The sequence below is a fragment of the Macaca mulatta genome, chromosome 4 (genome assembly GCF_049350105.2).
Source record: "Macaca mulatta isolate MMU2019108-1 chromosome 4, T2T-MMU8v2.0, whole genome shotgun sequence".
Lineage (NCBI taxonomy): Eukaryota > Metazoa > Chordata > Mammalia > Primates > Cercopithecidae > Macaca > Macaca mulatta.
This window is the reverse complement of record NC_133409.1, coordinates 147993719-148015867: the sequence shown is the minus strand read 5'-3', so window position 1 is coordinate 148015867 and position 22149 is coordinate 147993719. Positions and strand designations below refer to the sequence as shown.

The 22149-nt window shown below is 45.7% G+C and overlaps 1 protein-coding gene and 1 long non-coding RNA gene across 11 annotated transcripts in view; one reads left to right on the top strand and one right to left on the bottom strand.

The window, feature by feature from the left end:
- Positions 1–14482, top strand: part of LOC106997914 (uncharacterized) — a 41370-nt gene extending 26888 nt beyond the window's left edge. For 3 of the 9 annotated variants that reach the window (XR_013416499.1, XR_013416502.1, XR_013416498.1), the window contains 3 exons: positions 2278–2644; positions 8837–11031; positions 13880–14482. This is a non-coding gene — a long non-coding RNA (uncharacterized LOC106997914). Of the gene's footprint in view, positions 1–2277; positions 2645–3388; positions 3462–3737; positions 3886–8640; positions 11032–13879 lie in introns of all 9 variants that reach the window. The other 6 variants (XR_013416495.1, XR_013416501.1, XR_013416500.1 and 3 more) reach the window with 5 other exon arrangements.
- A 3589-nt stretch (positions 14483–18071) lies between these two features.
- Positions 18072–22149, bottom strand: part of NUDT3 (nudix hydrolase 3) — a 112409-nt gene continuing 108331 nt past the window's right edge. Inside the window, 1 exon segment of one of the 2 annotated variants that reach the window (NM_001194714.2) lies at positions 18072–18974. In NM_001194714.2, coding sequence (NP_001181643.1) covers positions 18796–18974 — 179 coding nt within the window. In that variant the 3' untranslated portion in view covers positions 18072–18795. 2 annotated transcript variants of the gene reach the window in all.

Genomic DNA, 22149 nt, shown 5'->3' with positions numbered 1-22149 from the left:
ATGGCTCACTGCAGCATCAGCTTCCTGGGCTCAAGTGATCCTCCCGCCTCAGCCTGCTAAGTAGCTGAGACTACAAGTGCACACCACCATGCCCAGCTAACTTTTTTAAAAAAATGTTTTGTAGAGATAGGGGGTCTCACTATGTTGCTCAGGCTGATCTTGAACTTGGGCTCAAGCAATCCTCCAGCCTTGGCCTCCCAAACTGCTGGGATTACATGCGTGGGTCACTGTGCCAGCCATGATCATCTCAATGGATGCCAAAAAATGCATTTGACCATTCAACACCCTTTTATGATTGAAAAATCAGCAAACTAGGAATAAAAGGATTTCAGCAAATGGTGTTGAATAATTGGATATCTACATGGAAAAAAATCAATTTGGCTCTATACCTCACAACATATACAACATTTATTATGTATGATTCCATTTATAGAAAACTCTAGAACTTGCAAACTCATGTAATGTGACAGAAAGCAGATTAGTGTTTGCCTGGGGTTAGGGGGCCAAGGGCCAGGGGAGAGGGCACAAAGGGGCACAAAGAAACTTTTGGCAGTGATGGATATGTACATTATCTTGGTTGCAGTGATAGTTTCATAGGCAAACATGTCATGACCTTTCAAATTATGCATTTTAAATATGTGCAGCTTATTGTATGTTAATTATAGCTCTATAGCTCAATACTTTTTTTTTTTTTTTTGAGATGGAGTCTCACTCTGTTGCCCAGGCTGGAGCGCAGTCATACAATCTTGGCTCACTGCAACCTCTGCCTCCTGGGTTCAAGCGATTCTCCTGCCTCAGCCTCCCGAGTAGCTAGGATTACAGGCGTTAGCCACCATGCCTGGCTAATTTTTGTGTTTTTTAGTAGAGATGGTTTCACCATGTTGGCCAGGTTGGTCTCGAACTCCTGACCTTGTGATCCACCCGCCTTGGCCTCCCAAAGTACTGGGATTACAGGCGTGAGCCACCGTGCCCGGCCTCAATACAACTTTTAAAAAAATGTGATAAAGAGGTCGGGAGCAGTGGCTCACACCTGTAATCCTAGCTCTTTGGGAGGCCAAGGCAGGCAGATCATCTGAGGTCAGGAGTTCGAGATCAGCCTGGCCAACATGGTGAAACCCCCTCTCCACGAAAAATACAAAAGTTAGCTGGGTGTGGTGGCGGGCACCTGTAATCCCAGCTACTCAGGAGGCTGAGGCAGGAGAATCACTTGAACCTGGGAGGTGGAGGTTGCAGTGAGCCGAGATCGTGCCATTGCACTCCAGCCTGGGTGACAAGAGCAAAACTCTGTCTCAAAAAAAAAAAAATAATAATAATAAAGAATGCCTTTTAAAGTCGGGTGGGGTGGCTCATGCCTATAATTCCATTATTTTGTGACACCAAGCAAGAGGACTGCCTGAGCTAGGAAACAGGAGATTAACCCGGGCAAAATAGTGACACCCCCCATCTCCACTTAAAAAAAAAAAAAAAATTAGCTGAGCGCGGTGACGTGTGCCTTTAGTCCCAGCTGGTCTCAAAATCCTGGGCTCAAGCAATTCTCTTGCCTTGGCCTCCCAAAGTGCTAGAATGAGGCACTGTGCCTGTCCTAAAATTATTTTAAATTTATTTTGAATATTTTAATTAATTAATTTTTTTTTTTTTTTTTTTTTTTTTGAGACGGAGTCTCGCTCTGTTGCCCAGGCTGGAGTGCAGTGGCTGGATCTCAGCTCACTGCAAGCTCCGCCTCCCGGGTTCACGCCATTCTCCTGCCTCAGCCTCCCGAGTAGCTGGGACTACAGGCGCCCGCCACCTCGCCTGGCTAGTTTTTTGTATTTTTTTAGTAGAGACGGGGTTTCACCGTGTTAGCCAGGATGGTCTCGATCTCCCGACCTCGTGATCCGCCCGTCTCGGCCTCCCAAAGTGCTGGGATTACAGGCTTGAGCCACCGCGTCCGGCCTAATTAATTAATTTTAATTAAAAAAATTTTTTTAGAGACAGGGTCTCATTTTGTCACCCAGTGGCACCATCATAGCTTACCGCAGCCTCGAACTCCTGGGCTCAAGGGATCTTCCTGCCTCAGCCTCCCAAGTAGCTGGGATTACAGGCCCGTACCACCATGCCTGGCCAGGTTTTTATTTTTAGTAGAAAAGGAGTCTCAGTTTGTTGCCCAGGGTGGTCTTTAACTCCTGGGCTCCAGCCATCCTCCCACCTCGGCCTCCCAAAGTGCTAGGACTGCAGGTGTGAGCCACTGAGCCTGGCCAAAAATATTGTTTCTTAAAGAGTCTTTTAAAAATTAAATAGTGGAATGAATGACTGACGACTCCACAGACCAAGCTCCAAGGACTGGGAAGGGGCGGACACAGTAAGGAAGAAGAGCTGAGGCTGCCCGCGGACTCTTCCTGCCTGCCATTTTGTTGCACAGGCCCAGCCTTGCCAGGCCAGCCCACGGTGTCCTGACCCCAGGGGCGCCTCCTTCCAGGCTTTTCCCTACACTGACTCACTTCTTTGTGAAATCACTTGGTGTTCCTTGTGCAGCCCGTGTTTTCCCACTTTCCTGCCTTCGCTCGAGCGGTTTTCCCACCATCTCAGCCAGTAAGAAGCCTGTTGGTCTCCTGTGGGAGGCTGGACCTGGGGCCAGGTCGGCCTTGGGCTCCCACCCCACTCTGAGGTAAGGGGTCAGCGGGGCTGGGCAGGGCCCAGGCTAGGGGGAGGGAGGAAGAGGTGCCCATGCCGGGCCTGCATACCCGCAAGGGACAAGTGAGCAGGGACTGAGTGAGTCCTGAAGATTTAACGGAGAGAACCCCTCACTGACCAGCCCCTGAGAACACCAGAGGCCTGACTTGCAAGATATTTGTTCTCCGTCCCCAGCTTCCTTCACCTTCCCAACCTGCTCCACATTCAACTGATTTTCCCTCCTGTCCTCCAGCTCCCTGCAGGCTTCAGCTGCCTCTGCAGCGAGGCGGGGATGGAAGTACCTGCCCCTCAAGGTAGATGTGAAGGTCTGGGTCCTGGGCCTGTGCAGGTAGTAGGTGTTCAAGGAATGGTCTGAATTGATGGGAGAGTGTTTTATAAGTTGAAAAACATTAGAAAATAATATTAGTTCTTATAATTGGTCCACTCAACTTCCTCAGATGGAGTTTGCCCCAAGCAAAACAAATTTTCCTCAACTCCACCCCATAAACTGCAAGCCCCCAAAACTTCCCCTCTTCTTCTCCTCCTTTCCAGGCTCACCCAAACTTGGCTTCCTCTGCCCGGGCACAAGCCTGGCAGGAAGTGACCAGCCTCCCATTAGCTCTTGCCCCAGGTCTGGGAGAGTTCACAGGCTGCTGAGCTGAGCTAAGAGGAGCAGCAGGAACTGAGGGTTTCCTTATCCTAGAAAAGCACCTCTTCTTCCTACTCCCTTGCCCTCCAGACTCAAGGCAGGAAGAGAAACCTGGGGAAGGGGCCTCAGAGGAGAAGCCTCCATCGCGTGTTTGTTCTGACTGGTCAGTGAGTGCCACACTATTTGAATGTCACCCTTGCCCCAAAGGGAAGAGCCTCTTTACCTGGCTCTCCCCACCTCCTCCACCTGCTCCAAACGTCTCTGGCACCGGGTCCCAGGGAACCTTGCATTTGCTTCCAGGGTTTGGGGGAAGTGAAGGGGTATGTGGAGGGAGGGGGTTGAGGGGACCCGGTGACACTAGCACACATTTCTTGTGCGGCAGACATCCCCAAAATGTCATTTGGCTCTTTGCTTGTTCCAACCCATATTTCATTTCCAGGGTACCTGCTCTGCATCACTTAGCTGGATACCACAATGGAGAAATCTCTTTCCTTCCTTCAGAAGGCACCTTCAGAACAGGGGCATGTCCAAGCAGACACACAGTCCAGCATAGGAAGAAGTATCTCAGAGATCTTTCCCAAAGGAGGGTACAGAACATGTGAATTGTGAAACAGTGTGATGGTGTAGCATGCATTTGGAGAACTGTAAGAAGTTCTATGAGGCCAGGGGAAAACAAGGATGAGACAGTGGCAAGAAATTAGTCTGGTGAGGTGGGCAGGGGCCAACTCACAAAAGGTATTGGGTACTAATCTAAGGAGGTGGAACCTCACCTAAAAGCTATGGGTAGGAAGAGAACAAGAAATATTGCCAAGGACACCACAGGATTTGGGGGCCAGTGGTCAGATGAGAACTGATAAGTGACCTTTGGACTTGTCAATGTGATAGTCACTGGCTATTGATGGGAAGCACTGGAGGTGGAGTGGAGGGGAGACATGAACCCATAGTGACCCCATGGTATATATGGTTTTCTCTGGGCAGGCTCAGCTCTCACATAGGAGGGGATGAAAATGGATGGATTATCCCAGCACTTTGGGAGGCCGAGGCGGGCGGATCACGAGGTCAAGAGATCAAAACCATCCTGGCCAACATGGTGAAAGCCTGTCTCCACTAAAAATACAAAAATTAGCTGGCTGTGGTGGCATGCGCCCATAGTCCCAGCTACTCAGGAGGCTGAGGCAGGAGAACTGCTTGAACCCAGGAGGAGGAGATGCAGTAAGCCAAGATTGCGCCACTACCCTCCAGCCTGGTGACAGAGCGAGACTTCATCTCAGAAAAAAATAAAATAAAATAAAATAAGATGGATTAATTCAGGTCTGGGATTCTGAGGGAGACTACACTGGAAGAACATGGGGACAAGAAAGATGGAGTAATTAATGGTGAATGAGTGATGAAGTCACGGGCATGGGTCTTGATGTGGCACTGGCTGATAGAGTTTGGTGGCCAGAGTGGGATAACCCTTTTTTTGGAGACAGAGTCTCACTCTGGCTTCCAGGCTGGAGTGCAGTGGTGCGATCTTGGCTCACTGCAACCTCCGCCTCCTGGGTTCAAGCAATTCTCGTGTCTCAGCCTCCCGAGTAGCTGAGATTACAGGCATGCACCACCACACCCTGCTAATTTTTTTGTATTTTTAGTAGAGATGGGATTTTGCCATGTTGGCCAAGCTGGTCTCAAACTCCCAAGCTCAAATGATCCACCTGCCTTGGCCTCCTGAAGTGCTGGGATTACAGGTGTGAGCCACCATGCCCAGCCAGGATAACCATTTTTTAAAAAAGATTTTCATGTCAATAGAAACAGAGCAGCTATTTACAGCATGGCCAGTGATCTGTATTTTTCACTTAAGAGTTCCAAACTAGAATACTAGTGAAATCCCTTCTCATTGTGTCTATTTCTAAATCTGTGAAACAGAGGATTGGACTAGATGATCCCTAAAATCCTTCCTGCTCTATCATGCAAGGATTCACTGCTATTGCTTTATCTGCATCCTCTTCACACCTACCTAAGCATAATGACCACCCATCTGCCCTCAATAGATGTTTGTGGAGTACCTGATGGTCTCTCTCACACAAGAACCCTGTCAGCATCTAGGCCCATCACCAGTGCCTGTTTATTGAGTGATGGCGATGTCATGAGGAAGTCCCTCCCTCTGCCTCCCTTGCAACCCTTCCTGTGAGGTATGTAGGGACCAGGTGCACATCCAGCCCTCATTCACCCCTCCCCACCTTCAATTTATCCTTGCCCTGGTCCTTCTTACAGTCTGAAGTGACCAAGAAAGAACTGCCAAGTGGGCAGGTTCTGGCGAGCCAGACCCCCATGTTGAACTGCAGTTCTTCTATTACCTTGGATATGTTACTTAACTTCCACATTTTCTCCTAAACGTTTTTATGAGTCTTTTTTCATATTCGTGAATTTATTTTCATATGGTGTGTGAGGTAGGGATTTTTTTTTTTTTAGATGGAGTCTTGCTCTGTTGCCCAGGTTAGAGTGCAGTGGCGTGATCTCGGCTCACTGCAACCTCCGCCTTCCAGGTTCAAGCGATTCTCCTGCCTCAGTCTCATGAGTAGCTGGAATTACAGGCACCCACCACCATGCCCAGCTAATTTTTGTATTTTTCGTAGAGATGGGGTTTAACCATGTTGGCCGGGCTGCTCTTGAATTCCTGACCTCAGGTGATCTGGCCTCCCAAAGTGCTAGGATTACAGGCGTGAGCCACTGTGCCTTTTTTTTTTTTGTCAGGTCTCCCTCTGTGTCCTAGGCTGGAGTGCACTAGTGCAATCATAGCTCACTGTAGCCCCCTGCTTCTGGGCCCAAGCAATCCTCCTGCCTCTGCCTCCCAAAGCACTGGGATTACGGGTGTGAGCCACTGTGCCTGGCCGCTATATCATTTTTTCCTGTTTGGTTAATTGATAGTCCCAACACCACTTGCTAAAGATCTCTTCCTTTCCCCACTCAGGTGCATGGTTCCTCTGGCTCCTACCATATTCCCATGTATGCACAGGTCTGTGTTTTGGTCCCCTGCTCACTTTTATTGTCTAATTCACTTCTATTTCTATCCAGCTATTCCATTTATCACATTTAGTTACTGTACCTTTATATTAAGTCTTGATACTGATTGAACATAGGACTTCCATTGTAGTCCTGTGTTTTCCCTGGCAGTTTCTCCAAATTGTCTTAGACATCCTTGGTGCTTTACCCTGTGGTTTTTAGACAAGTTTGTCTAGGTCTTTTAGAAAACAGTTAGCTTCCCTAAGCCTCCATTTCCTTTACCATGACCTATGCCTCATAGGACTGCAAAGACTTAAGTGTAAAACAGTGAACACCACCTGGCCAGGAACACAAGAAACACTGAGTAGATAGTATCATCTTCCCCAAATGCCCAACCTGATGTAGTCACTGTTCTGTTAAAAACATTGTTGGCTTCCCAGGCATGCAGAGTAAAGTTCAAACACAGCCTGCTAAGCCACCTGACCCCAGCTAACCTTTCCCATGGCACCACCTGCCTCTCCCTCCTCCCTGCCCACTATCCCTATCATGTTCCCTGAACACAGTGCTCTGCCCTCGAACATGCTGTCCCTTCACGCTGGGATCCCACGCATCCCTCATGGATCCTCTCAGACGATGCCTCCTTTGAGGAGTTAGGCACTCCCTCGGGCTTCTTGTATTGCATGTATCGCTTTGCATTGTGATTACTTGCGTCTGTTGTGACTTTGTGTCTTATTTAGTGAACTCAGCACAGGCCTTGGCATTTCCAAAGAGGTGCCACCATTTGATAATCACACCCTGACTTTGGTGTCACACACACTCCTTCACTTATTTAACACAATAATCCTGCGAAGTAGACTTCTCCCCCACTGAACAGGAGGGAGCAGGGATGGTAATTTGTTCAAGATCAAAGAGCTTGTCAGCAGAGGAGCAGAGACCTGCATCCTGGGCTAATTCCCAACATTTGTATCTTCTATTACAGCAGGTAGCCTTTGGATGACTGTCCTTCTTCCCTTTTCTCAATTTCTTATCTCCATCTCATCCTTCCATGGTCCTCCCACCTGAGCTCTCTCTGATATTGGTCCTTTCTACTTCACCCCCCCACGAGACTTACTTTTCCCAGGTTGTCACCTCTCCCATTTCATGCCATCTGTCACCCAAGCAGGTGCCTCTGTGAGGACTGTGTGTCCTAGGTTTAGCACATTGCTGGTATTCAGAACATAGAACATGGAACCTCATGGCTACATCCTCAGATGTTGAGATGTTAGCTTGGTGTCACAAGATCAAGGATATAAAATAAACCCTTCACAGCCTCAATCTGTTGGAAACCAGAAAGCAAGCAAAGCCATGGCTTGTAACACCAGGCTTTCTTGGAACAGTTATCAGGTGTCCAGAGATGGAAGCCACCCCGACTAGGGATGAGCAGTTATTCTACCAACTCAAACTGGCCTAGACGGTCAGTGCTACCGCCCGGCATGTCAACAAAGGATGGAGGAAGTGCAATGCTGGTCCCCACAATGACAGGAGCTGCAATGGTGTCCTCAGGGCTGATTTTTCTCTCTCCACCCATGTCCGAAGTTTTGGGGTGTCTCTTTAGAGTTCTTTCTCTCTAGCCACAAGTCCTGCAGGCCATTGGAAGACTAGGCTGCAGAAAGGTAATCCTGAACTTTGCAATTTACCCTCTGCAAATGAAATAGAATCATGTAGTAAATGTGATGATGGATCAGCTTTAGAATGGTCCATAATGATCTGACATGGGCGAGTGGGGAGTTTCCAGAACACTCAAATCCCAATTAGAGGTGGCCAGTTGGTGGTTTCCTGAGTACATCACCTGTATCAGCATGTATGAGCTCATAGCCTCATCATACACACTAAATCTGGCAAAAGGAAGAATCCTTTGATGGAGGAATGAAGGGTGATCATCATGGAATGGACAAAGGAAGCCTGCAGAATCAGAATTTTAGGGGGAGAGTTCTCTGACCAACTGAAAGGGAATTCGTCCTGTGGTAGAATGGTCAACAGGTTATTATTATTGCTCAGTAACCCACTTTCTGCCTAGTTTTGGCCTCCCATACAGCCAGCCAGTACACAAACCAGGTAACTTTGATGTTTACCATCATATAAATGAACTGATTAGCACCTGGGCATATACATTAGTCTCTTACGAGTTAGATTTGTGTGAGTCTTGTTCCTGGAAGTGACTCTCTTCCACTGACCCCATCAGGTTTCTTGGCTTAAAATACTTGACCAGTGGTGATGCCAACAAAGTCCCATCCTAGAGAAGCCAGCTTGTCTTGGCGGATGGGTGTTTCTCTGTGATATGCTGTTCATTCTTGTTTCTATATCCCCCACTGCATTTCCAGTGCACTCCTTGCATGGTATCACAACGGCTTCCAGACTGTTCCACTCCAAACTCTCCTGCTGGCTCCTCCTCAGACATGGTTGATACCACATGACTGCCCTGTTCAGGAACACGCCCATGCATAAAACCAAACTCTCTGGACTGGCTTCTGTGGTTTTCCATAATTTGATCTCATCAGACTTTATTTTCCATTACAGCTCAAACTGTTCCTTCCATTTTGGGACCAGGGGACAGAGCTCACTTAATGCTGCTCTCCCACTGAAGACACTCACCCATTCTCTGCCTGCAAGCCCTACCACTACACAACTTCAAAAATGGCTCCACCCTTCCTGATTCCACCCCACACAGAGGAAGGCAACTTCTTGCGACGCTTCCTTATTCTGAAAGTGGCTCACCTCTTTCCCCTTCCAGCTCCTTTGTGCCCCCTAGAAAGCCTCCCTGGCTAAGGGGGACAGGCCCTCTCCTCAGCACTGGGCACTGACCGTCTAACCAGGGCTCTCTCTGGGCACCTGGTTGCAAGGATGGCAAGATACAACAACATGCTGATTTTAATAGCCTCTGGCTTCTCCACTGCATTTCTCACCTGAATGCCCTGCACACCAAATCTTCCATGGGATCACCCTTGACCTCTAGGGCAATTCCCAAGAATCCAGCAGAGGAGTGGGGGAAACCAAAAGACTGACATGAAGGACTCAAGGGAAACCTCTGGAAAGAAGACACCAGACACTAAAAGGGATATGTGTGAAATACTGGTTTTTATTGGTTGGCACAAGATTACAATCTACAGTTTCAATGCCCTTCCCTCCCACACAGCTCAAATGGAAGGAAACTGATTAACACATAGAAAGGAATGGCAGGCTCACAGGTTTAAGCATTTGTTTTTACAAAAAGGAGTGGGATATGGGGGTGGTCAAGTTTTACGGGTAGTAACAACATTCTCTCCAGATGGCAGGGGGTAAGTCTGCCTGTCCTCCGTTGCTGATACCACATAAGGGACATATTAGTAAAGTAGGGAAAGGGTTATATGTGTGGCTGGCCTGTTCTTAAGAGAGGAAGGTGGGATAGTATCTGCTGTGTGCCTGTCTCAGACCAAACCTGGGGCTGAACCAGTGCCCCTTTCTTCTGAGCCCTCCTCCACAACCTGACTGTACTGCCAGCCGCACCCATGGGAAGGAGGTGTGAAGGAAGCCTGAGAACATCTGCCTCGAGAAAAGGAAACAGGAAAACTATTTCCTTCTGCCTTCTCTGGACCAAATTCCACTCCCCTCAGCTCCAGAGAGCGCTGCAAAAATCTTCCTTAGGAACGCTGTGAAGACACGGGGAAGAGGCCAGCCCAGACAGGTGGTCCTGAGCGGGCAAGAAGAAAAGCTTCAACTTTCCATGCAGTACCAAGCAAGATTGTTTTGGAAACACGCAAACAAAAAATGGAAACCAACACCATATACCCACAGGTTGGGTAGCTCCCAAATCCTGGACAGCATTTGGATTGGAGGTAAGGACAATTTTACTCCAGCTCCTTGTTTTATAACCCACACCAGGTGCCAAGAGGTTTAAGGACCAAAACTGACCTCTCTTTCCCTACAAGCACCATTCCTTGGATTCCCAGTTTTGTTGAGCTCATTTGGGGTCATCCTTGCCATCCTCTTCAAAAATGACGCAGCCTCTTGGTGGTTCCATTTTCTATCCCTTTCTACAATTATGAACACACTGTCTAAACAGGAGATCTATATATGCTGTCATCCTGCAGCCCAAGAGATTAGGTGATCGAATGATGAGAAGGCCAACTTACTTGCTTTCCTGGGTGGTCCTGAGGGAAATGAACAGCAGCAGAGTTCTGGTGGGACAGAGCAGTCTAGTCTGAGCCACTGTGTGATTCCCCAGGGGACTGGTCCCTGGGTACATGGGTCCCTGGCTCTGTCTCAGTTCCAGAGACATTACTCAACTTGGCCTTTTAAGCCTCAGCTAAAACATATGAGCATGAGGGAAAAGGGACAAGAAATACTTTTGTCCTCTGGAAAAACGTAAACTCAATACATTTTGGCTACTTAGGCTCAAGTCACAGGGTTCCCTGGAAACACTTGTTGAACCTGGCCAAGAGGAGACTGTATATGGATGGCACACCTGGAAAAGGGGAGAAAGCACACTAGTTCATCTCTTTTATAAGTGGAATGGTCCCAGGGATATTAACCTTTCTGATGCTGATGGTAGATGAGTGGAGTGGAGGTAATCCTGTGAGAAAACTCCTTAAAAACCCTTAAGCTGTGTGGAGACTACACATCACAGCTGAGCAAACCAAGGTGGGGCCTCACTGCCACCTCAGAGCCCATCCCTGACCACATCATTGGACAGGATGGAAGACAAAGTCTTTGAAATGGAGGCTGGGCTGGCAAAAGTAAGTATGAAGATGCTACTACTGTCCTTCCACTTCCTCTCTCTGATACACCTAAGAAGGTGAGAGACACTTACTTCAATTCCATTTTACAACAGTTCTCAACATCCTGAAATACTCTTGATTTCCTTAATTAAGCACAGGGAAAACTGGTAAGCTATCTTTCTAACTGAAATTTTACTTATTCTAACCACCAACCTTTTCTTTGATTATCAACCAGTTTGATAGTCTTCAGATCATAAAACAATAGAACAGACCTGACATTTACAAAATTGTACTATTTACTTCTTTTACAGTAGAGTTGACCAATCACTTTTCTAACTATTAATGCAACACCATGCCACTGGGCCCTAGACTCTGATGTTTCTGATCCCTGAGCAACACATCTATGTCCATTCACAGATGGAAGTGAAAGGGTGAGATTCTCAGAGTCTAAACAAAATTCTGGTAGCAAATTGGATTTCTGAAGGGAGAGTCCTCTTAGAAAATTCTGAGCAAAAATGCTCTCAGTCACCAGGGACGGGGTGAGCGGGCAGGTTTCAGTCTGTGAGCTATATAGCTTAGGTACCTGTTACTCCCTTCTGAACTCCATGTTCTTGGGAGGACACAAGCCTCTTGTTCATTAAGCAAAGGCCCTCCAAGTCTCCTTTTTACTTCAGCACTTTGGAAACTCTCCAAGACTTAACTTCAGATCTGGGGAGGTTCTATGTAGAACAGACCTATCCCTTCTTATTCCTGCTCCTGGGTGTCTCCATAATCAGCCTCTACCTTCCCTGGCATAAGTCGTATCTGTTATGCTGCAGGAACTGAGCAACCAAAGCTAGATATCCTTTGGACCACTGATTAGTGACACATTTTCTCCACAACAAAGGGAGGTTAAAGACCAAGGTTTAACCTGAGAAACTTTTTTTTTTGGCAAGACAATAAAGAGGTTAAAGAGGCTATGTGGATCTGTCACTGCTTTAGCTTACCATTTTCAATTTAGCACCAAAGTGCTCAGGAAGACAGGCTCAGATCAGGACAACTTCTTAAAAGGGATTCACAGGCAATCTTACTGGCAAAATGATTTTCCAAAGCTGAGCCACTTGCCCCACCCTACAGGGAGGGGAGTAGAGTCTTAAGGCCCAGCATTGGCATTGAGGCATCTTGCTTTTTTCCCTCAGAATTCCACAAAGGCTTAAGAGTGATCTAAATGCCTGGCTGGAAGCTCAAGTCTAGGAGAGCTAATTTACTGCACTGTTGAGATATTCTCTGCAAGGTAGTCACAGATAATAAGCAATTTAGTAGATAATTAATCCAGACAAGAATTAATGTTCTCTGAATCAGTGATTAATATAATCTTCACATCTGGCCTGGCTGGGAGGCTTGGGGGCAGGAAAGGGAGGGTGGAAGAATGGGTAGCACATCAAAATGGTGAACAAAATGACAATGCTGCTGTTTGTGTATCCTTTAAAGCCTCTATCCAGGGTTTTAAATGGCGTTTTGTCTGCTTCCTGATAGGAAGTCAAATAAGTTTTAGTAGTAAGAACTGGGGATAAAAACGAAAGGAAACCTAGAGTTATTAAACAACTGACTGCTGGAGGAACAGAAGCAATGACTTCTACCTTCTAGGTAGTAATCTTATTTTTTTTTTTTTTTGAGACGGAGTCTCGCTCTGTCGCCCAGGGTGGAGTGCAGTGGCGCGATCTCAGCTCACTGCAAGCTCCGCCTCCCGGGTTCACGCCATTCTCCTGCCTCAGCCTCCCGAGTAGCTGGGACTACAGGCGCCCACAACCGCGCCCGGCTAATTTTTTGTATTTTTAGTAGAGACGGGGTTTCACCGTGGTCTCGATCTCCTGACCTTGTGATCCGCCCGCCTCGGCCTCCCAAAGTGCTGGGATTACAGGCGTGAGCCACCGCGCCCGGCCCCGTAATCTTACTTTTTTGGCTAAAAGCACTTTCTTCAGCATTCTGAGTTAACATGGGTTCCCTATAAGCTCCCCTCCCCAGGTGGACAGTCTTATTTTCTAAGACAAGCTCAAACTCACCAAATTATCACCGTAAACAAAGCTTCAGGGAAGAGACATAACTCTTACTTCAAAAGCTTCAGGTCAGAGACAGCCAAAATCACATGATTGCTAGCCTCAGCTCAAGTAGTGTGCCCAAATCATCACAAAATGGGATTCTCTTCCTATTAATTTTTTTTTTTTTTTTTTTGAGACAGAGTCTTGCTCTGTCGCCTAGGCTGGAGTGCAGTGGCGGGATCTCGGCTCACTGCAACATCTGCCTCCCAGGTTCAAGCGATTCTCCTGCCTCAGCCTCCCGAGTAGCTGGGACTATAGGAGTGTGTCACCACGCCTGGCTAATTTTGCTATTTTTAGTAGAGACGGGGTTTCACCATACTGGTCAGGCTGGTCTTGAACTCCTGACCTCGTGATCCACCCGCCTTGGCCTCCCAAAGTGCTGGGATTACAGGCGTGAACCACCGTGCCTGGTCCTCCATTTATTAATTTATAAGGGGACTAGGAGGACAAACTATTTGATTAATTTGAAGGTGAGAGGTATCATTTTCTCAGATGCTCCAACTAGGCTTCTCACATCCCTCAAAGGTTATTAGCTAAAGACAAGAGTTTCTGAGGCTAATGCAAAAACATGGTCAAATGTGAAACCACCCTTTTAGAGGCAGGGTTTGTGAAAGGCTGCTGGCCTCCAAAGGACAGCATGCCTAAACTCTCTGGGCTCCCAGGACCTGTGGTGATCTCAAGTCAACCTGATGCACAGATAACAGTATCTTTTAGGGATTGCAGCCAATGCTCCCCAATTCACTTTTTTTTGTTTTAATACCTTAAAATATCAAGTGTTTCATTTTTAGGTGATATTCCAAGTGACACAGAAACACAGCTCTCCTGGATGGTGAAGTCTCCGCTGCAAAACTCACCAAACAGCACAGAGGATGACTCTGGGGTCCTCTCCCACTTGCTCCAAGTTAGGTGGGTGCCCTGATGAAGGCAAGGCTGAGTCACTAACATGCACAGCTCCACATCCTGGAAGCCTCTGCAGCCTCGAGGAGACAGGCTCTATCCAACAGGACTCCGAATAAATGCCTGCCGCCTCAACTGGGCAGTCTGACCTCTTCCACCGTCTTTAAGAAACAGAAAGGCCATCTGCATTATTTAATCACCGTTCAATAATGTCCTCCCTCCCCATAGCTGCTTGAGTTAACTGTCTCACAAGTGTCCTATGTTTTGTAAAGATGAGGGTTATTTTCTGAAATGCAGATGAGACTAGGATAAAGCTGTATTATCAATTACAGCCAACTCTCATTTCTCTTAAAGCAAAAATTCATCCCACTGTGATTTCTCCAGGTATTTCCTTTAATTCTAAATCCACCCTTGATATTAGAGAATATTAAAATCACACAGTTGTGGCAAAAATCACAATGTGGCTATTAAATCCTTTTTTGTGAACTAAAAAATGTGCATGTGGCTTAGGCTCAGCTGTTTTGTTTTGTTTTTTTTTTTAAAGATGAGGATGGGGACTCCAACAAAGGCATTAAGAAAGTACTAGATGAAATGAGAAATAGGTGAAGGATAACATGTGAAACGTACACTCAGGTCTAACAAGTACCTATTACTTCTCTGGTTAAGAAGGTTTAGCAAGAGCCCCCAATGAGCACTGTATGTAGAGAAAAGGGAAGGAGCAGGGGGAGGAACGGATTGGCACAGAATTTTTTTCTTCTTTTAAAAACCACAGAGGGTGACTTTTTTCTTCTAAGCAAGCAAGCCTAAGAGACAATACATGGGCTGGCTCCTAATATCAAAACAAAATATTTCTTTGCCACAAAGGAACTTGACTATGTAGCAACACATTTACAAAACTACTGCAAAACACTCCCAGAGGGCAGTGACCTACTCTGCTCCCCAGAGGCTGCAAGAAGCAAGGCCTCAAGTGCCTCACGTTCCATGGGGCTGTGCAGCGCAATGCAGAAGGCGGAAATCCTGCTGTGACACCACCCTCGAGACCTTCTGCAGCCTGAGAGGCAGTGATACTCCCACACCCTTTGATCCTTCCAGATGGCTCAGCCTAGACCTAGCAGTGAGAGAGCCCTCTCCATGCAGGGCGGATGGAGTGGTGGACACTTGCAAAAACAAAACAGTCAATTCACTAACTGTTCCATCCTGTTATATTTGCAATGAGGAAAATTAAGATTCCTGTTTCATGGGCTGCACTGTTTCTGGAAGGCTACAGAAAATCTAACATGGTTGACACCTCCTGGTAGCCCTTCTGTCCTCCTACACACACACACACACACACACACACACACACACACACACACACATACACATATATATATACACACAGAGAGAGACAGAAGAGAGGAGAAAATCCTGGTCCAAAAGACCACATGACCTTACTAGTGTTTCCCCAATGATTGTAATTTATAAACTAAAAATTTTTAAAAATCCACTGCTATCTTTTTCTGTCCTGAGTTTGGTAGACTTTAATGGATGCTCTAGCAATAACCAGAATCTAGGACATGCAAATTCACTGTGAGCAAGAGGCTAGGGATCTGCCCTAAACATAGGAATCTGTTTCTACCAAGTCTGAATGAGGTCAGCACTGGTAGAATTAATGACAAATCAATGTCAATGAAATATTCTGCAAACAGGGTAGTTTTTGTGCTTTCTTTTGATTCTTTTCTTTGGGGAGATAAAGGTATTGCAACCATGGGTCTAACTAATGTATCACTAAAGGACTGTGATGATATTCTCAGTAAAGACGGCCATGGTGTTTACAGTGCCAGGGAGGGAAAATCCCCGATCATCAGAATCCCAATGCAACAGAAAACAGCACCAGTTTCAACAATTCTGATGTTGGACAAAGCCTCTTTTTGTCAGTTAAGAAAGCATAAGCACAGTGTCTCAGTTAATTGCATTAACAGGAATCCATTCATGTCACTGAAAAATACTTGTTGGCACAGTTCACTTTCCTGACCCAAAGACACCAACAACAATCAAAACTGCCCTTTCAGGGTAGTATATTATTACACTAGCCCAGTCAAAACACACTCAGACCATTAACAAATGTATACATTACTGTTAGCACTGCAGGTCTGTTTTATTTTCTAATTTATTTATTGACACAGAGTCTCGATCTGTCACCTAGGCTGGAGTGCAGTGGCATGATCTTGACTCACTGCAACCTCCGCCTCCCAGGAAGGTTTAAGTGATTCTCATGCCTCAGCCTCCCAAGTAGCTGGGATTACAGGCGTGCACCATCACGTCCAGCTAATTTTTGTATTTGAGTAGAGACAGGGTTTTGCCATGTTGGCCAGGCTGGTCTCAAACTCCTGTCCTCAAGCGACCCACCTGCCTTGGCCTCCCAAAGTGCTGGGATTACAGGTGTGAACCACTATGCCCGGCCCTGCAGTTCCTTTTTTTAAAGAGTATTGACTGTTTTCCTGCAAAGGACTTTCAAATCCATATCATAAAGGTAGTATTTATCTGGAAGAATGTGTTTCTTGAATTCCACTTAGCACTTGGTTAAATCTACTTTATTTTGCTCTTTATTTGAACAGAACTTTAGAATGCTCTAGGTCAGGATAAGAAACAGTGTGTTCGTTTTTAAGAAGGATATGTGAATAGGAAGTTGGCATTCAGACTCAAGTTCCACAGTGGTGTTCTTCTCCAATGGGACCTCTCCTTGGGGATATAATTCCTTTCCCAGAGGTATCATGGTATCCCAAGAATACAACTGCTCTTTGGCTCTGTGTTTCAAGATTGGGAGAGAGGATGTAAACTAAGAGTACACAGCAATTTTTTTTTTCTTTTTTGAGATGGAGTTTCACTCTTGTTGCCCAGGCAGGACGACAGTGGTGCAATCTCGGCTCACTGCAACCTCTGCCTCCCGGGTTCAAGCGATTATCTCGCCTCAGTCTCACAAGTAGCTAGGATTATAGGCGCCCACCACGCCCAGTTAATTTTTATATTTTTAGTAGAGACAGGGGTTTCACTATGTTGGCCAGGCTGGTCTCAAACCTCTGACCTCAGATGATCCGCCTGCCTTGGCCTCCCAAAGTGCTGGGATTACAGGTGTGAGCCACCATGCCTGGTGAGTAGACAACAAAATTTAAAGTTCACCAACTGATGTTCCCAAAAGTGCTGAACACTAAATGACACAGGCCTATGAAGTACATACATTTCTTTTAGTAGGAGGGAAAAGTAAAAGTTTTTCAAAGTTTGAGTGCTTTATTAGAATTTTTAAATAAGGAGAACTACGATTTTAATTTCACATCTTGGCTAAGGAGATGACACTGGGGTACAGAGATAATCTCTTGTTCTAAGCCAGGGATCAGTCAGTGTACTCCTCCCTATCCCTCAATCTCAAGACCCTCTTACTTCCGAACTAAACAACACAATTGGCAAATGAAGCCAGCACGAAACCTGTATCAAAAAACAACAAAACTCTGCAGTGAGCCAGTGTATTATGTAACCACTGTAATAAGTGATTATGTGGCTTCCCATATGGACCTTTCATATCCTGGTGGGAGATGGGAGACCAGTTTAATAGCTCTGAGCATGCTTCATGGTGCAATCACAAGTGTCGTGCCATTACAAAGACAAGCAAGCAGGTGAATTTCCCCAGTGTACTTTTCAGGAACACGGTTACCCAGTTCGGGGACGGGACTACATTGATGCACCTGCAAAGTACAGTTGGATGCTTCAGAGCACAAGGACAATATCCAGGTCAGCACGGTGTAAGGCATATACGGACACAAAGAGAGGTCGTTGTCGGTAATAAGTAGCATTACGGAAAAGATTCCAAACCAGCAGGACAGAAATGGTACCTGATGCTCCAGTTTTTTAGATAAGCAATCCCAAGAATCCAGTTCAAACCCTACTGTCAACATGTGGGGCAGAATTCAATTTCTATCATTGTTTTTACAGATCTGGGCTGAGACATTTGTTCCTAGCTTGGTTAAAAAAATAATAATAAAATAAAGGTTTCTTCCTGTTTCTTTCTTGGTATGGAAATACAGCTTAAAGAAGGAAAGGCCATGAGTCCTGGGAGCACTATGAAGGTAGCTAAACACTTCCCATACCTACAGTCAACGACTGGGAAATAGAGAGAGGACAGGGCAACCTGCCCAGCCACTAGCATCAAAAATGAAAAGGTATATTAATTGTGAGGCTCTCAATTCCAGAAATGCCCAAATTAAAAGAGAAAAAAATCTTGAAAAATTAAACAAATTTCTCTTTCTACAAGTCATTTATTTACATATTATATGTCCGATATATAATGTGTAGATAAATGTATCCTGCAGTGGAAGTGACCACTCTACTGAACTGTACAGCATATTATAGGACAAATTCTTGAAAGATTTCATCTTATACTGGTATCTTTTAATAAAAAAAAATTAAAAATCAAAGAAAACGTCTGGCCAGGGCTAGGATAAGACAAACAGGAACACTTCAGAATCCAAGGCAGGGGAAGGCTGTTGGCCTCTCTTCAGAGGACTGCAGGGGTAGGAAGAGGGAGGGACAGATCATGCACAAAAGTACTTACAAATTACACACCCAACCCCCACCCCACAATAAAAAGAGAAGAAAAAGCCCCATCACTTAACACCAAACAGCAACATTATCAATACACCCTTTCTTTGCTGCCCACCATGCCTTATTTGAAGAAAGAGGCCTGTGAGGAGAAGTGGAAAGAGCCAGGGTGAGAGGGAAGATTTGCATTTCAGTCTAGTTTCCAATTTCTATTTCTCTTACAGGAAGTCTTCAGTCATCTGATGCCTGACATCGAGCTCTGAGCAGAAACCGAGTATGTGGTGGCCACGACTGGGGTGCCATTGTTGGCTGAGTAGCCTTGCCTCAATGTTTCAAAATATGATGCCTGCACGGGTTTGTGATACTGCAGCACTTTTATGGCATCTTCTATTTTAAACCATTCCCTCTTCCTTCCTGTGGAGGCAGAGAGAAAAGAAACTAGTACAAGAGCAATAAGGTTTCTGAGCCTAGAACTTTTGAGAAAATGTAGAAAACGTTAAAGCAATGTTTCTTAATACTTTTTTTCCTTACAAAAGTAACTCAAGCGCACTTCGTATGCTTCAAATATTATACAAATGTCTAATGTAGAAAATAGGCGAGAAACCTGAAAACTGAAGAGCTAAGAGTAATTGTGTAAAACCTGCCCTCCAGAGAGAACTATGGCTAGTGTTTTCCTCCTGCCCTCCTGGGTCTCTGAGCTTTCCTTGCTTGCACATACATAGGGATCAAAGCCCAGCAGCATCCCCATCTCTTGTAAAAAACTGACATGAGGGCCTGACGAGGTGGCTCATGCCTATAATCCCAGCACTTTGGGAGGCTAAGGTGGGCAGATCGCTTGAGCCCAGGAGTTTGAGACCAGCCTGAGCAACATGGCAAACTTGTCTCTACAAAAAATACAAAAATTAGCTGGGCATGGTGGCACAAGCCTGTAGTTCCAGCTACCCAGGAGGCTGAGGTGGGAGGATCACCCTAGCCCGGGAAGTTGAGGCTGCAGTGAGCTGTGATTGCGCCACTGCACTCCGGCAGGGTGACAGAGTGACACCCTGATCCAAGCAGGGGAAAAAAGAAAATCAACACAAACATCAGCTTCCAGAATTACTAGGATGGCTGGTTTGTAATCACTAATTTATTTAAAAGTTTTCTTTTAAGAGTGAATGTACTGACATAATAGAAAAAAAATTTTTACATATATATATATAGAGAGAGAGAGAGAGACAGAGAGAGAGAGAGAGAGAGAGACGGAGTCCTGCTCTGTCGCCCAGGCTGGAGTGCAGTGGCCTCCCGGGTTCATGTCATTCTCCTGCCTCAGCCTCCCGAGTAGCTGGGACTGCAGGCGCTCGTCACCACTCCTGGCTAATTTTTTGTATTTTTAGTAGAAATGGGGTTTCACCATGTTAGCCAGGATGGTCTCGATCTCTTGACCTTGTGATTTGTCCACCTCGGCCTCCCAAAGTGCTGGGATTATAGGCGTGAGCCACCACCCCCAGCCAGAAAATATTTTTTAAAATAAGAAAAAACAATCTCAATACAATCACACTTTTATTTTTCAGTTTATTTTCTTACTCTTTTCTAGTCCATGCTTTAAAATCCTTTATATTTTTTCTCTTATAAAAGTAATAGGTACCCATAATTTTGTAAACCAGAGAAGACCACTCTCAATACCCTAGCACAATTGCCTTTTTTGCATATACTTGAAAAAGAAACAATCTTGAGATAACTAAAATTGGATCATGCTTTCAGGTGCTCCGAATCCTGACCAGCTCTGCTAGAGTGTTATGGTCAGGAACAAGGACTCTGAAGCCAAAGTGCTGGGCTCCAATCACATAAATGGCTCCAATGAGCTGTGCAGCCTCAGATAGCTGTGCTCCTGCTCCATTTTCCTCATCTATAAAACAGACAATAAATAGGGCCTATCTCACAAGTTTGTTGTGACGATTAGTATGCAAAGCACCTGAAGAGTACCTGGCTGCTAAAAGTATGTACTACTGAATTTGCTTTTTAATTTTTGTTACTGGTTCTTTTTTTCTTCACATTCTTTTTTCTTTTCTTTTTTCTTTTTTTTCCCCAGAGATAGGATCTCAGGCTGGATTGCAGTGGTATGATCATAGTTCACTGCAAACTCAAGCTCCCAGACACGAGGAATCTTCCTGCCCCAGCCTTCCAAGTAGCTAGGACTACAGGCACACGCCACACCTGCTGCTGCTGCTTTTTTTTTTTTTTTTGGTGTAAATGAGGTCTCAAATTCCTGGCCTCAAGTGATCCTCCTGCCTTAGCCTCCCAAAGTACTTGGAATTACAGGCATGAGCCACCACGCCTATCCTACGTCACACTGTTTCTTAAGCAATCTATGTTATGAAAAAAATATGACATTGCCTTGCTAGGAAGGTTAAGGCAGGACTGCTTGAGCCCAGGAGTTTGAGGCTGCAGTGGGCTGTGATCCACTGTACTCCAGTCTGGACAACAGAGTGAGACCCTGTCTTTTTTTGGTCAGACATTTATGGCTGCGTTATATCTTAATATCTAGAATGGATGTACTATCATTCATTTAACCATTTCCACATCACTGGACATCAATTGTCTGTGATTATTATTATTTTTGAGACAGAGTCTCAGTCTGTCACCCAGGCTGGAGTGCAGCAATGTGATCCTGGCTCACTGCAACCTCTGCCTCCCAGGCTCAAGCGATTCTCATGCCTCAGCCTCCCAAGTGGCTGGGATTACAGGCACCCACAACCATGCCCAGCTAATTTTTGTTTGTTTATTTATTGAGACGGAGTCTCACTCTGTCATGCAGGCTGGAGTGCAGTGGCATTAGCTCATTGCAATCTCTGCCTCCCGGGTTCAAGCAATTCTCCTGCCTCAGTCCCCAAGTAGCTGGGACTACAGGTGTACACAACCACGACCAGCTAATTTTTGTATTTTTAGTAGAGATGGGGTTTCAGTATGTTGGCCAGGCTGGTCTCGAACTCCTGACCTTAAGTGATTTGCCTGCCTCAGCCTTCCAAAGTGCTGGGATTACAGGCATGAACCACCATGCCCAGTGATTTTAATTATTATAAATAATCCTGTTTTTAAAAAATGTTCCCCATTTTTTCTTTCTTTTTAACCATCTAGGGAAAGATATCTAGCACAAGGACTACAAAAATAGAGCTTTTGAACTTTCAAGGGCTCCTGATTTATACTGCAAAAGTGCTTTACAGAAAGGCGACACTGATCCCGAGTCCTGCTTGTGTCTGTCAGGATGTCAGTCTCACTACATCCCCGCCAATATTAGCTTTTCTTTAACATTGACTTTTTTTTTTTTTTTTTTTTTTGAGACAGTCTTTATCTGTTGCCCGAGCTGGAGTGCACTGGCATACTCTTGGCTCACTGCAACCCCCACCTCCCGGGTTCAAGCGATTCTCCTGCCTCAGCTTCCTGAGTAGCTGAAATTACAGGTGTGTGCCACCACGCCTGGCTAATTTTTGCATTTTCAGTAGAGACAGGGTTTCACCACATTGGCCAGGCTGGTCTCGAACTCCTGACCTCAAGTGATTTGCCTTTCTCAGCCTTCCAAAGTGCTGGGATTACAAGCGTGAGCCACTGCACC